The sequence below is a fragment of the Piliocolobus tephrosceles genome, chromosome 2 (assembly GCF_002776525.5).
Source record: "Piliocolobus tephrosceles isolate RC106 chromosome 2, ASM277652v3, whole genome shotgun sequence".
Lineage (NCBI taxonomy): Eukaryota > Metazoa > Chordata > Mammalia > Primates > Cercopithecidae > Piliocolobus > Piliocolobus tephrosceles.
Window position 1 is genome coordinate 102,829,457 of NC_045435.1, and position 13,511 is coordinate 102,842,967.

At 42.9% G+C, this 13,511-nt stretch overlaps 1 protein-coding gene across 7 annotated transcripts in view; it reads left to right on the top strand.

The window, feature by feature from the left end:
• The window catches only part of ABCC5 (ATP binding cassette subfamily C member 5), a 95,604-nt gene that overhangs the window by 20,874 nt on the left and 61,219 nt on the right, over positions 1-13,511 (top strand). For 3 of the 7 annotated variants that reach the window (XM_026454896.1, XM_026454900.2, XM_026454897.2), the window contains exons 3-5: positions 7,535-7,692; positions 8,186-8,341; positions 8,992-9,139. In XM_026454896.1, the coding sequence (XP_026310681.1) occupies positions 7,535-7,692; positions 8,186-8,341; positions 8,992-9,139 (462 nt within the window). Of the gene's footprint in view, positions 1-7,534; positions 7,693-8,185; positions 8,342-8,991; positions 9,140-9,243; positions 13,489-13,511 lie in introns of those variants that run through there. The other 4 variants (XM_023187603.2, XM_023187602.1, XM_026454899.1 and 1 more) reach the window with 4 other exon arrangements.

Genomic DNA, 13,511 nt, shown 5'->3' on the forward strand with positions numbered 1-13,511 from the left:
GCCAATGGAGATCCTCATACTTTAAGGCCATAAGAAAGAAATAGGTTTGTTGGAGTAAGAGAATTCCTTTCTCTTGTTTTTATTATTTATTTGTTTATTTTTCACGTTAACATTTGAGAGTTCTTGCCAACAGCTGAATGTCTGTTGTTTATTGTTTTGAGAGACCTGTCTCTGAAGGAGCTAGGTGCAGATACGGAGTGGGACAGTGGTTTCTTCAAAGGAGAAGATCCTGTATCATATCTGTATTTCCGTCAGATAGTTCATTTTCCTGACTTGGTTAATGTGTAAAGATATGACAACAAGACTGACAGTTTGGGAAAACGTTTAAGAAAGAATAGTAGGGTCAGGTTGTGACTTGGAAAGTTCGTTGCTTGGAGTAGCAAGGTTTGATTCTTTTAGATCAACAATGTAGACTTTTCCATACTCTTACTGTGAGAATTTCTACTCCATGCTTTGTTACATAAGAATTCTGAGATTAGTGCTATTTCAACCACTCTTAGGGGGTTTGTCAGGATAAAATTGTACCAAGTGCCTTGTTCTAAAACCAAAGGCAGCAGGAGAGCCCTGAGTATCTGCTATCAGTAGTGCCACTACGGCATTCACGAGAAACCTGGGAAATGAAGGCTTGCCTGGCAGCTTTCATTTGAATCTTTTAAAAAAGAGCCTTTGAATTTGATGTTTTCCAATATGGGAAGTAACTTACTACCTAGGTGGTGGTGAAACATGACATAGTTATATATCGTAAAAGCAACAAAAACCATGCAGTCAGAGGATTTAAAAAAAATTATCAAGTCCATTTACTTTTCTGTGAATAGGTTTTAGTGAAAACTGTCACTAGGCATTTTAGAAATGAAGAAAATGAAATTAGTGTGTTATACACATAGGAATTGGCATTTGTTTTGTTCCCACCATCTGGAATAGTCTTACAGGAGGAGGCACTTGGCAAGTTATTTGTTGAAAGAATGGATGAAAGATGTGAAGATTCTGGTTTCCTATTAATGCTAATATGCCATGCTCCTGTAAACATACTGATGGATTGCATGCCAAGTTTTCCTCTTCTGATGCTTCTCAAATATCAAATGATGTTTATAAAACCCTTCTAACTCTTGAACTTGGTTCACCTGGAAAAGCAGAAGAAATAGAATAGCTAAAACAAATTTGAAAAGGAAGGATAAAGTTGAAGGCATCACACTATCCTATTTTAAGACTTAGTTTGTAGCTACAGTAATCAAGTCAGTAACATCAGTGGAGGGATAGACAAATAGATCAATGAAATAGAGTCTAGAAATAGACTCAGACAGGCATGGCCAACTTTTTGACATAAGTGCAGAGCACCTTACTGGAGAAATGGTAATCTTTTCAACACATGATATTGGAACAGTTGGACATCCGTAGGTGGCAAAGTGAACCTTTGCCGAAACCTGACACTTTATACAGAAATTAACTAAAGATGAACCATAGAATTAAATGTAAAATGTAAAACTATAAAACTTTTAAGAGAGCACATAGGAGAAAATCTTCATGACCTGGGGGTTGGAAGAAGAGTTCTTAGGCATGACACTAAAAGCACAATTGTGAAAGAAAAAAATTGGTAAATTAGACTTCAAAATTACAAACTTTTGCTGCATGAATGGCCCTAATTAGGATGTAACATGGCCATAAAATGGAAGAAAATATTTGCAAATCATATGACAAGGAACTTTAATCCAGAATATATAATGAACTTGCAAAACTCAACACTAAAAAAAAAATTCGCTTAGAAAATAAATTGTAATTTCAGCACTTTGAGAGGTCAAGGTGGGAGGATCGCTTGAGCCCGGGAGTTCAAGACCAGCCTGAGCAACACAGTGCTGTCTCTGCAAAATAAAAATAATTAGCTGGGTGTGGTGGCACGTGCCCACAGTCCCAGCTAATTGGGAGGTGGGAGGATCACTTGAGCCCAGGAGTTTAAGGCTGCAGTGAGCCATGATCATGCCATTGCACTCCCAGCCTGGGCAACATAGCAAGACTTTGTCTTAAAAAAAAACATAGAAAATGGGCAAAAGACTTGAACAGACACTTCAGCAAAAAGAATGTAGGGGTGACATATAAGTACAGATAGATGTTAAACATTATTCATTCACCATTAGGGTAGTGCAGATTAAAACCACAATAAGATTCCATACCACACCTATGAGAATGGCTAAAATAAAATATAATGCCAATACTGGCCAGGCACGGTGGCTCATGCCTGTAATCCCAGCACTTTGGGAGGCCAAGGCAGGTGGATCACAATGTCAGGAGTTCGAGACCAACCTGACCAACATGGTGAAATCCCGTCTCTACTAAAAATAGAAAAATTAGCTGGGCATGGTGGCGGGCATCTGTAATCCCAGCAATTCAGAAGACTGAGGCAGGAGAATTGCTTGAACCTGGGAGGCAGAGGTTGCAGTGAGCCGAGGTTGCACCACTGCACTCCAGCCTGGGTGACAGAACAAGACTCTGTCTTGGGGAGAAAAAAAAAAAAAGCCAATACCAAGCACTGGTGAGGACGTGGGGAAACTAGATTTCTCATCCATTGCTAGTGAGAATGTAAAATGGTACTGTGGTCAAGTAATTTCAATGACAACTAATATTTGAATCATAAATAATGTCAAGCTGCTTTATATACTTCTTGTGCTGTCAAAAGTTAAACAAGACGTGAGATCTCCACTCGAAGTCAGGAGTTTGAGACCAGCCTAGGCAAAATGACATCTCTACTAAAAATACAAAAATTAGTCGGGCGTGGTGGTGGGTACTTGTAATCACAGCTACTTGGGAGGCTGAGGCAAGAGAATTGCTGGAACCTGGGAGGCGGAGCTTGCTGTGAGCCAAGATTGCACCACTGCACTCCAGCCTGGGTGACAGCAAGACGCCGTCTCAAAAAAAAACAAAAACAAAAAAAAAAAGGAGCTCTCCGTTCCAATACAAAGTTATAGTGGATGTATTTTTCAAACTGCAGTTACAGTTCTAGCAGTGATTTTTAGACCTCAATGATATATGAAGCCAATTTCCATATTTCAAGATCTATGTATTTTGGAATTAGTGGCAATGGTTGTATAGTATTGTGAATATAATTAATGCTTCTGAATTCTATACACTTAAAAATGGTTAAAATGCCAAATTTTATGTTATATATATTTTGCCATGTAGAAATAATCCATTTAACTGCAGCGTTTAGTAGCTTCCACATAACTTTCCATTGAAAGTGATTAATCTGCAGTGTAATAACATGATAAAGGTAAATGTCAAGAGAGGAATCTAATAGAATTCTATAATGTCTTCCATGAGATAAAAGGCTCAATTAAAAGTGTATATTCCTGGATTTAGCTCAGTATTTGGCAGTTCCTTTTTTTTTTTTTTTTTTTTTTGAGACAGGGTCTTGTTCTGTTGCCCACGCTGGAGTGCAGTGGCGCAATCTTAAGTCACTACAATCTCTGCCTCCGTGGTTCAAGAGATCCTCCTACCTCAGCTTCCCGAGTCTGGGACTACAGGTGTGTGCCACCATGCCCTGCTAATTTTTGTATTTTTAGTAGTGATGGGAATTCACCATGTTGACCAGGCTGGTCTCAGACTCCTGACCTAAGGAGTCTGCCCGCCTTGGCCTCCCAAAGTGCTGGGCTTACAGGTGTGAGCCACTGCACCCAGCCCGGCAGTGTACTTTCATGAAGACATTTGCAAAAGTGGAATTGTAGAATCTCATTGCAAATCAGTATTCATAGATGAATATTTGCAATCAATTTTGATGAAAGGGAAAGCTATTTTAAACCTCAGTTAAGTGAAATGTTATTCCCCCATAAAAGAACTTCATTCTTCTCATCAGTAGATGTGTATTACAAAAAATTGTACTCAATTATTATAATCTGAATTGTGTCAACATTTTGTGGAGATTTGTTTTCTCTTGTAATAGGAGTACCTACTTAATATCTTTGATTTTGCCTCTTAGCCCACAAAACTTAAAATATTTACCTCTGGCCTTTTACAGAAATGTTCGCCAACCCCTAGCTTAAAACATTAATTTTTCTCTTTTTCTTCTTTTCTGATATATGCTTTAAAGGCAATGAAAATCTCACCCTATTCTCTGTTTTAACTGTATCCCAGAGATGTTGATGTATTGTAGTTTCATACTGTTTAGTACAGAATATATTCTGGTTTCCGTTTAACACCTTCTTTTTATTTATTTATTTAAAGAGAGTCTTGTTCTGTTGCCCAGTCTGGAGCGTAGTGGTGAGATCATAGCTCACTGTAGCCGCAAACTCCTGAGCTCAAGCAATCCTCCCACCTCAGCCTCCTGAGAAGTTGAGATTATATAGGTACAAATTGTCACGTCTGTTTGATGTCTTCTTTCACTTACATTATTACTTAGAAGTATATTGCATAATTTCTGAACATTCGGAGATTTAAAAAATCTTTGTTACTGAACTCTACTTAAATCCTAAAGTGGTCAGAGTGCATGTATACATGATGTCAGTCTTGAGATTTGTTGAGGTTTACTTTATAGCCCAGCGTATAGTCCATTTTGGCAGATACCCAATGTATATTTGAAGTGACATTTTTCAGATCTTTTGTCGTCTTCTGAAGCTTTGGATATCCAAATAAGGTTGGTCCCTGTAACATTCTGTACCTACTCCGTACAGATTCCCAGTTTCTACTCACTTAAAATAGGTGTGCTTGTATTTTTAGTGTATCTTTCTGCTTTCTCAACCCAGGAGTTTTTTTCCTTCCCCTTGTGGTTATATGCAGCTTATAGGTAAGAAAAACCTTTGTAATGTACTTGAATCTCAGCAGTCCTCAGTTCATTATCAAGTGCCATAGTCCCTAACCATTAGATTAAGTGTTGACCTTATACATACAGACTTCATATGAGAATGAGTTCGTTTCTTGTTGTTGACTCCTGTCGTGTTGTACCATTGTTCTCTTCACACTGGTCTGACTTGCCTTTGACAAAAGGAAGGGAGTGTGCTTTGTAGGGCTGTGTGCTTTCCTAATACCAAGAAGTTATCTAAAGATACTTAACTGTGCTGTGAACTAAAGCTATTGTGTTTGATCTGCCCAGCCATCCAGCTGACCCCTGTATACAAAATTCTACCTGTTCAGTTCTGTTATTATTTAAGTTGCCTCTGTTCTTTGGTGGAAAAAGAGGTGATGTATAAAAATTGACTGCTTTGTATAAGGCTTGGTGTGTTAGGTGCTAAACCACTTAACTTTTTCTTGATTTGGGGATCTATTCTCCTTGGGTTTTTTTGTTTTTTTTGTTTGTTTGTTTTTTTCCTTCTTTTAGAGAGAGTCTTGCTCTGTCACCCAGGCTGGAGTGCAGTGGTGCGATCATAGCTCATTGCAGCCTCCAACTCCTGGGCTCAAGTGATCCTCCTGCCTCCACCTCCCAAGTAGCTGGTACTACAGGCACACATCACCATGCCCGGCTGATTTTTTTACTTTTTGTAGAGATGGTGTGTTGCTGTGTTGCCCAGGGTGGTTTTGAATTCCTGAGCTCAACCGATCCTCCTGCCGTGGCCTTCCAAAGTGTCAGAATTTTAGGCCGGGCGTGGTGGCTCACGCCTGTAATCCCAGAACTTTGGGAGGCCGAGGCGGGTGGATCACAAGGTCAGGAGATCGAGACCATCCTGGCTAAGACGGTGAAACCCTGTCTCTGCTAAAAATATAAAAAATTAGCCGGGCGCATTGGCAGGCGCCTGTAGTCCCTGCTACTCGGGAGGCTGAGACAGGAGAATGGCGTGAACCCGGGAGGCGGAGCTTGCAGTGAGCCGAGATCACGCCACTGCACTCCAGCCTGGGTGATAAGCAAGACTCCATCTCAAAAAAAAAAAAAAAAAAACCCAAAGTGTCAGAATTTTAGGTGTGAGCCACCATGCCCAGCTGAGATCTGTTTTCTACTATTTCACAATAATTGCTGGAAATATTTGTAATAATGTGACTTTCACTGCTAAGACAGAAAAGGAAGATAAGGAAATTGAGGAAAATGAAGCTTCTGCTTCTATAACAGGAAGGCATAAACTTTTGAGTTACTTTTAGAGTAAACGGGGATAAGCATGTCTAGATTCTTGATCCATCCTCTTCTGCCACAGTCAGACTTAGAATACACTTTTGCACGCACTTTTGTTAATCTAATTAATGAACATTTATATGCTTTCTAGTTAGTCAATACGTGTAACTTTATATTTCAGCTCATGAGAGCTTCTGCCCTATGCTGCAGGGAAGTGTATAGCTCTTCAGCTGTGTAGCCAGGATGAGAACTCATGTTCTGTTCTTCCTGCTACTGTTGAGACAGGGGAGGCACATGTACATCCAGGCTCTTTCTGCATGGCAGGGCTGTTTAATTAGGGCTGATGGAAGTTTTTGTCATAGAAAATGGGCAATCAGATTTGCAGTTAGTAGTGAAATAATTGACTCTCAATCCGTATTGGGAAACAGAAGATAAAACGTTGGTAATAAAAATGTAAATTTTAGAACATAGAACACAAAGAGTGGACCATAAACTGGGCGCTGCGACTCACACCCATAATCCCAACACTTTGGGAGGCCAAGGCAGGCGGATCATGGGGTCAAGAGATCAAGACCGTCCTGGCCAATGTGGTGAAACCCCATCTCTACTAAAAATACAAAAATTAGCTGGGTGTGGTGGTGCACGCCTCTAACCCCCCAACTCGGAGACTGAGTCATGAGAATTGCTTGAACCAGGGAGGCTGAGATTGCAGTGATCCGAGATCACACCACTGCACTCCAGCCTGGGCAACAGAGCGAGATTCCATCTCAAAAGAAAAACAAAACAAAACAAAAACAGGGCCGGGCACGGTGGCTCATGCCTGTAATCCCAGCACTTTGGGAGGCCGAGGCAGGCAGATCACGGGGTTAGGAGTTCGAAACCAGCCTGACCAACATGGTGAAACCCCACCTCTACTAAAAATACAAAAATTTGCCAGGCGTGGTGGCACATGCCTGTAATCCCAACTACTCAGGAGGCTGAGGTAGGAGAACTGCTTGAACGTGGGAGTTGGAGGTTGCAGTGAGCTGAGATCGTGCCACTGCACTCCAGCCTGGGTGACAGAGCGAGACTCTATCTCAGAAAAACCCAAAAAAACAAAGAGTGGACCCTAATGTAACCTATGGAACTTCAGTTAATAATGAATCTGCATTGGCTCATCGATTGTAACAAAGGTACCACACTAATGGAAGATGTTAATAATAGGAAAAACAGATGGGGAGGATGGGGGAGGTACAGAGGTATATGGGAACACTCTGTACTATCTGATCAGTTTTTCTGTAGAACCTAAGAGGCCAAAAAAAAGAAAACTGTTTAAAATTTTTAAATATCTAGCTTACTGTTCCCCAGTGGGTTCAAATCATACAAAGTTAGTGTTTAACCTCCTGACCCTTGCTTGGGATTTCTCAGTTAAGATGAGTCCAGTTTGCAGTTTGAGCCCATTTCATCAGTTCCGTTTGCCTCTTGCCTGTGTATTAACTGTGCTCTTGCCTTTCTGCCTATCTGCTGGAATAGTTGGAATGCCAAGATGCCTTGGAAACAGCCGCCCGAGCCGAGGGCCTCTCTCTGGATGTCTCCATGCATTCTCAGCTCAGAATCCTGGACGAGGAGCATCCCAAGGGAAAGTACCACCACGGCTTGAGTGCTCTGAAGCCCATCCGGACTACTTCCAAGTAAGACGCCCTGCCGGGTGATGACATGAAGCATCAAAGGCTTTTTTTTTTTTTTGGAGACGGAGTCTTGCTCTGTCGCCAGGCTGGCGTGTAATGGTACGGTCTCGGCCCACTGCAGTCTCCACCTCCTGGGTTCAAGTGATTCTCCTGCCTCAGCCTCCTGAGTATCTGGGACTACAGGCGTGCACCACCAAGCCCAGCTAATTTTTTTGTATTTTTAGTAGAGATGAGGTTTCACCATATTGACCAGGATGGTCTCAATCTCCTGACCTCATAATCCGCCCGCCTTGGCCTCCCAAAGTGCTGGGATTACAGGTGTGAGCCATCACACCCGGCCCATCAAAGCCGTTTTAGAATATTCAGGCCAAGATTAGATCAGCTGGGGAGACCTGTCTTTAGTTAAGAGCTCTGTTCACTAAACTCTGTCTTTTAAACACGAGCTGCCCTCTCCGTGCGTGTTGATAGCTTTGTGATTTCGGTTTTTTCTCCTTAGACACCAGCACCCAGTGGACAATGCTGGGCTTTTTTCCTGTATGACTTTTTCGTGGCTTTCTTCTCTGGCCCGTGTGGCCCACAAGAAGGGGGAACTCTCAATGGAAGACGTGTGGTCTCTGTCCAAGCACGAGTCTTCTGACGTGAACTGCAGAAGGTAGGTGCCTCTGGTCCACCCTCATCTCCCCCATGCGGGGTGGGCAGGGCCTGAGCTAGGAGTGTGAAGTCCACAGCTCTGTGTCTTTAAAGAGCCAAGCTGTCCAGTGGAGGGTGGGCGGCCTGGGGATGACTTTCTCTTTGCTCTTTTGCTTTATCTCCTATTTCACCTTTGATTCTGTTTTAACCACGGGCTTTCTCTCTCTCTCTCAGCCCCGCTTCTCTTCCTGAGTCTGCAGGGAGATTATGTTGCTGCCTTGTGACAGAATACATTTTTGTGGTAGCTGATTGTCATGATTAAAATCTAGTTTACAACTTCACATTTTACCACAGGAACCTTCAGAAAGGGTCGGGGGCCCCTGAAAAAGGAAGTTCTTATTCACAAATTGCATTCAGGGATCATTTTCCTGGGTGGAAAGGCTTTTGCTCTCATCATTTTCTGTATCCTGGGAGGCTCCCTGTACAGGGTAAATATGTAGTTCCCCAGGAATGGTATTTTTTCCCAGAAGGTGAAGACTATGTACATAATTTTAAAGGAGAGACTTATGTGAGTGGTGGCAAAACCTGGAGACAAAAAGTGGTGGCAAGCGGGGAGCTAGGTGTGCCTTTCCCCCGGGGAGATGTGTAACGAGGACGTGTGCCCTTATTAAGACTAGAGAGACTGTGGCAAGAAGAACTGAATGAAGTTGGGCCAGACGCTGCTTCCCTGCGAAGGGTTGTGTGGATCTTCTGCCGCACCAGGCTCATCCTGTCCATCGTGTGCCTGATGATCACGCAGCTGGCTGGCTTCAGTGGACCAGTAAGTTCTAACCATCCTTTCCGACAGTCTCCAGGGGCCCGGCCACGGCCAGCTCTAACACTCTTATTCTGTTCCAGGGGTTGTGCTCAGCTTTGGGCTAAGTAGCAGTCTTAGAGATGCCTTCAGGACTGTTGAAAGGGGTCGATGGATTTTGGAGTGAATGGTGGCTTGGCAACAGCTGGAAGGATGAAAGGGCAGTGTTGCCAGAGAAGAAATGGAACTGGCTTGATTTCTGGGCGGGGGTAAAATGGAACTGACTCCAGTTCTGCACAGGACTGTGCCTCTCGGTTGTGTGTTGACATGAAATGATAGTCGGTGCGGGCAGATGTGTCTTGCAGTGCTGTGAGTGAGTGAGAGCACATTATGTGGCCTGGGCTGGTGAGCCAGCGCCGGGGACACACCGAGTGCCTGGAGGCAGAGTTATCACATGTTTGGCGGGTCCGTGGCAAATAAGCCCTGAGAAAACTAGAGGACTGTCGAGGATTTTAGAGTCTGACCTGGAGTCCGTTTAAGTTTGACTTATAGTGTAACTGTGTGGCAAGCGTTGGGGTGGCAGCTGTGGTTTTCCCCAGTCTGTACTGATGCAGAGTAGACAAGAGAGCCTTTGACGTTCACTCTGTTTCCTGGGCACCTGTTTCTTACACTTGCTGTGCTGCCTTACACTTGAGACCTTGATTAAATCTATTCTCTACACATTTGCCTTGAGGCATCGGAGCAGTAGTACTGCTTGTACTGTGCGTTTTCCGTGTGTGGGTAAAGCTGGAGGTTCATGGTTTCGGTAAGTATGTGCCTCAGATGCATGGCGATTAGGTAAAACTAATTTGCAGTTTTGTTTTTGTTTTTGTTTTTTTGACGTTTGATGCCTCTTGTTAAAGTTTTGATCTCTTTTCTGAAGCAGAGAACACTACTTTTCTGGTATTGGGTTTCTATATTATTAATAATTGACCAACTAACATACTTTATATAAAAGTTTTAAGTAAGAAGGACCATGTAACTGAAATGTTGTGTTACGTAATTTACCAAAATGGCAAACACTTTCATAGAGCCAGCTTCCCCCAAGAAGAGCTTCTGTCATTGTTTCACTACAGGGCTGGTGGCTGCTCTTACCTCATAGAATTCATTCCTCTGGGTAGCACCCTATGCAGGCTTTCCGAATAAAGTGATCATGGGCTTTCTTGATTCCATTTGGCAAGAACTTCATTGACTCCCCTCTAAAAAAAAATTCCATGGATTGTTGGGATTTTTATTTTTATTTTTTGAAAAAATGTTACCTATCCATATTCAGCTTGGTGGCTTCACGGTCACTCCCCCGAACATTCGTATATTCCGTAATCTCTCATTTATGGTGCAGAACACTGGGATACTAACCTCTAGGAAACTGTTCTAGCTGCCAGGGAAAGCTAAGAGCCCTCGTTTCATAGGAAAGCAGCAGCGTGCTTTTTCTTCTCTCTGCCCTTTCACGGAAGAGCATCTTAAGGCCGGTGTTATTTCATGGGATTCTGTCCTGGAACTGAGAAAGCAATGGACTCATCCATAGTCTCTTATAGATTTAAAAGTGTAAATAATACACACTTCCTTTTTTGGAACTCCAATTCGAATATGTTTCATTTCCATTGGAAATTGAAAAACCAGGCTGGTGTTGAGATTAGTACTAGCAGTGAGTAAACCTCCTCTCTGTGGCCTTAAATCCTTTTGAGGAACATTCGTTTTAGATTTTTGCAAGTTTCCTAATCTGGCACGACTTTCAAACTAGCTTAATCTGTCCTTACAGAAACCTGTGTAAGGACAGACTGCCCACATACGGGCTCCCCAAATAAAATGGCATTTTTATTTCTTGTCCCTGCTCGGGTTTCACCGAACCTTGGTAGCCATACACAGAACAAATGAAACACAATCAAGTTGTTGTGCTGTGTTTGTTTTTACCTACCGGCCAGCTGATGCTGACATTTATACACCAAGATGATCCAAGGCTTTGGTGATGCCAGTGGACTAGCGCCATATGTGCAGGGTGCCTGGGGGTCATAATAATGTTCATGGAGTACCAGACTCTCTAACAGTATGGTCCTGTGTAGCCACATTGCTACACTTACAGAGATGCTTTGGGGCCTTTTTGGATTAAGACAGTTCTAAAAGACCAGGCCTCACCTGTGATCTGTGTATAAAGAATTAGCATCGCACCTAGATCTGCAAGAGAAGGCCGCCTCCTGCAGTGCTATCTCTTGGTGAATGCTAACTCTGCCCGAGGGCCTTTTGGGGAAAGGACAGTGTAAAACCCTTAGAGAGGTAAGTTTCCCACCCTTCCAACCTCTCTCCACCTGCAGCTTGCTTGGTGCTGTCAGGATCTGGATTTGGGGGGAGTCTCTCTGTAGTGGAACCAGTGACAGAAGCTGTTCTTTAGAATTTTCAGGATGGCTGTATTCTGCGGTCAGAATGAGAGAGTCAAGCTGGGCAGAATCTCTCGCCAAGAGTTCAGGTAAGGTAATGTTTATTCACTGGGAATGCTTTCCACAGCCAGACAGCTATGCTAACAGTCTCAAGTTTTCTTCCAGTTTGTTTAGATTTAAATGATACATTTGTAACTTTTTAAAAACTAAATTTTGGTTGGATTTTTCGTGGAAATCTCTTTTTTCTTTATCCCCTAAAAAATGGTTTGAAATGTCTTTGTTATTTAAAAACCCGATGTGTTGGAACTTCTTTAATCTGCTGTTTCCTCTTTTTCCCCCCTCCTTTGAAAGTTTCGCATAGTATAAACATTCACTATGTCTTTTACCTTCCCTGCTCCTCCCCTCTGGGAGGCGCTGATGCTATTATCTGGTGCTGAAAAATGGCACTCTAAAGGTATGGGAAGGAAGGAGCCCAAGGCAACCACCTGCTGTCCTTTCAGCCTTCCTTTGGAGACTGCTCCATCAGTGCTGAGGTGTGTGGGAACAGGCTTCACTGCACCGCCATCTTACTGAGTTGCTTCACGTGAGGAAAAGGGGGCTTTGGCCCTGTGACTCAGTTCCACATTTTGGATTGCATACTGGAAAAGAAGCCAATCTTCTTGCTAGTAAACCAGCAACCCGGCTGTATACAGTGGTGACCCAAGCAATGGATATAAATCTAAAAGTCTGAGGGAGGGGAGAGGTGGAATACAGTAGTTCTTGGAATCTGAAGTCTCCTATTTGATCAGGTTATTTCCTGGGACTTGGCAAAAATCTGATTGGTGGGGATCTCCTAGGACCTAGTGGACATCTGGTATTAATTTAATCTCAGGAAAAACAAGAAATTAACCCAGAGAGATTCTGGGTTCTGGAATTCAGCATAGCTACCTCCGGACCGTGGTGTCTGGCCTCCATTTTTGTCTGTCATTCAGCTCTGACTTACAGCTGCAGTCACCTTTGCTATAAGGAACCTGGGTATAGGGGTGGATGGGCTTCACATTAATTTTTTTCTTCCTTTAGGGTGGGGGATTGGTTTGGCTTTCTTTTGTTGTTTTTTGTTTTATTTTTGTCAATCAAGATTGATTTTTAGATGCAAGGACTTGAAAAGACCCAGAAGGATGCCACCAGTTTTTCCTTGAGGCCTAGGTTTTTTTATTCTGTCCCGAGCAGAGGTAATTCCTCACAGCTTAGTGCACCAGTGGCACCAGCCATTTTGAGCAGAGCACCTCTTTGGGGAGCTTTTCGTTTTGTTTTGTTTTTAATTCTCTTTCCTTAGCAGCAAGGTCTTTTTTCCTAGAGAATCTACTCCATTGCAGAATCATTGCAACCTCAGGAGCCCTCACTGATTGAGTGCTGTCAGCCTGATATACTACTTTGGACTCTGGAAACAGATATGGGTTTTATTCTCTATTTCTACTGTGTGTCGTTAAACAACCGTCGGAGGCCAGATGACCTGTTAGATGGCTAGTCCTGTATAATTTGACTCTGTATGTTTCAATGTATGTTACTGCAATGCTTCACCTGCTGTACAGTGTTTGTGAGATGCTCTTTGAAGATGGTACTTTTATATTTTTTCATTTTCAATAAAAGTACATTCCTTCCCACTTCCTGGTATTTAATACTGTTGCTGAATGTGCCTTGTGTGAGTGTGTGCTCCGGCGTTGCAGGACCTCAGCTGGAGGTGGCACTCCGTGGTTCTTGGGGGCTGGCCGCCTTCCCTCTGCAGGTGGTGTTAGACATATACTGCCTGAGGTAACATGTTTTCATTTTTGGGAGGGAGTTGGGAGTGGGGTGGGCCCATGGGAGGGTCTCTGGAGTTTTGATAGCCTGCTTTGTTTGCTCTCTTCTGTACTATTAAACTGCTGATGTTTATTTTCAGGAATGTTTTGCAAATGCACTTCTCACTCTTCCCCAGTACAACTGTAGGTACACTGTTCCTTTTTATCAAA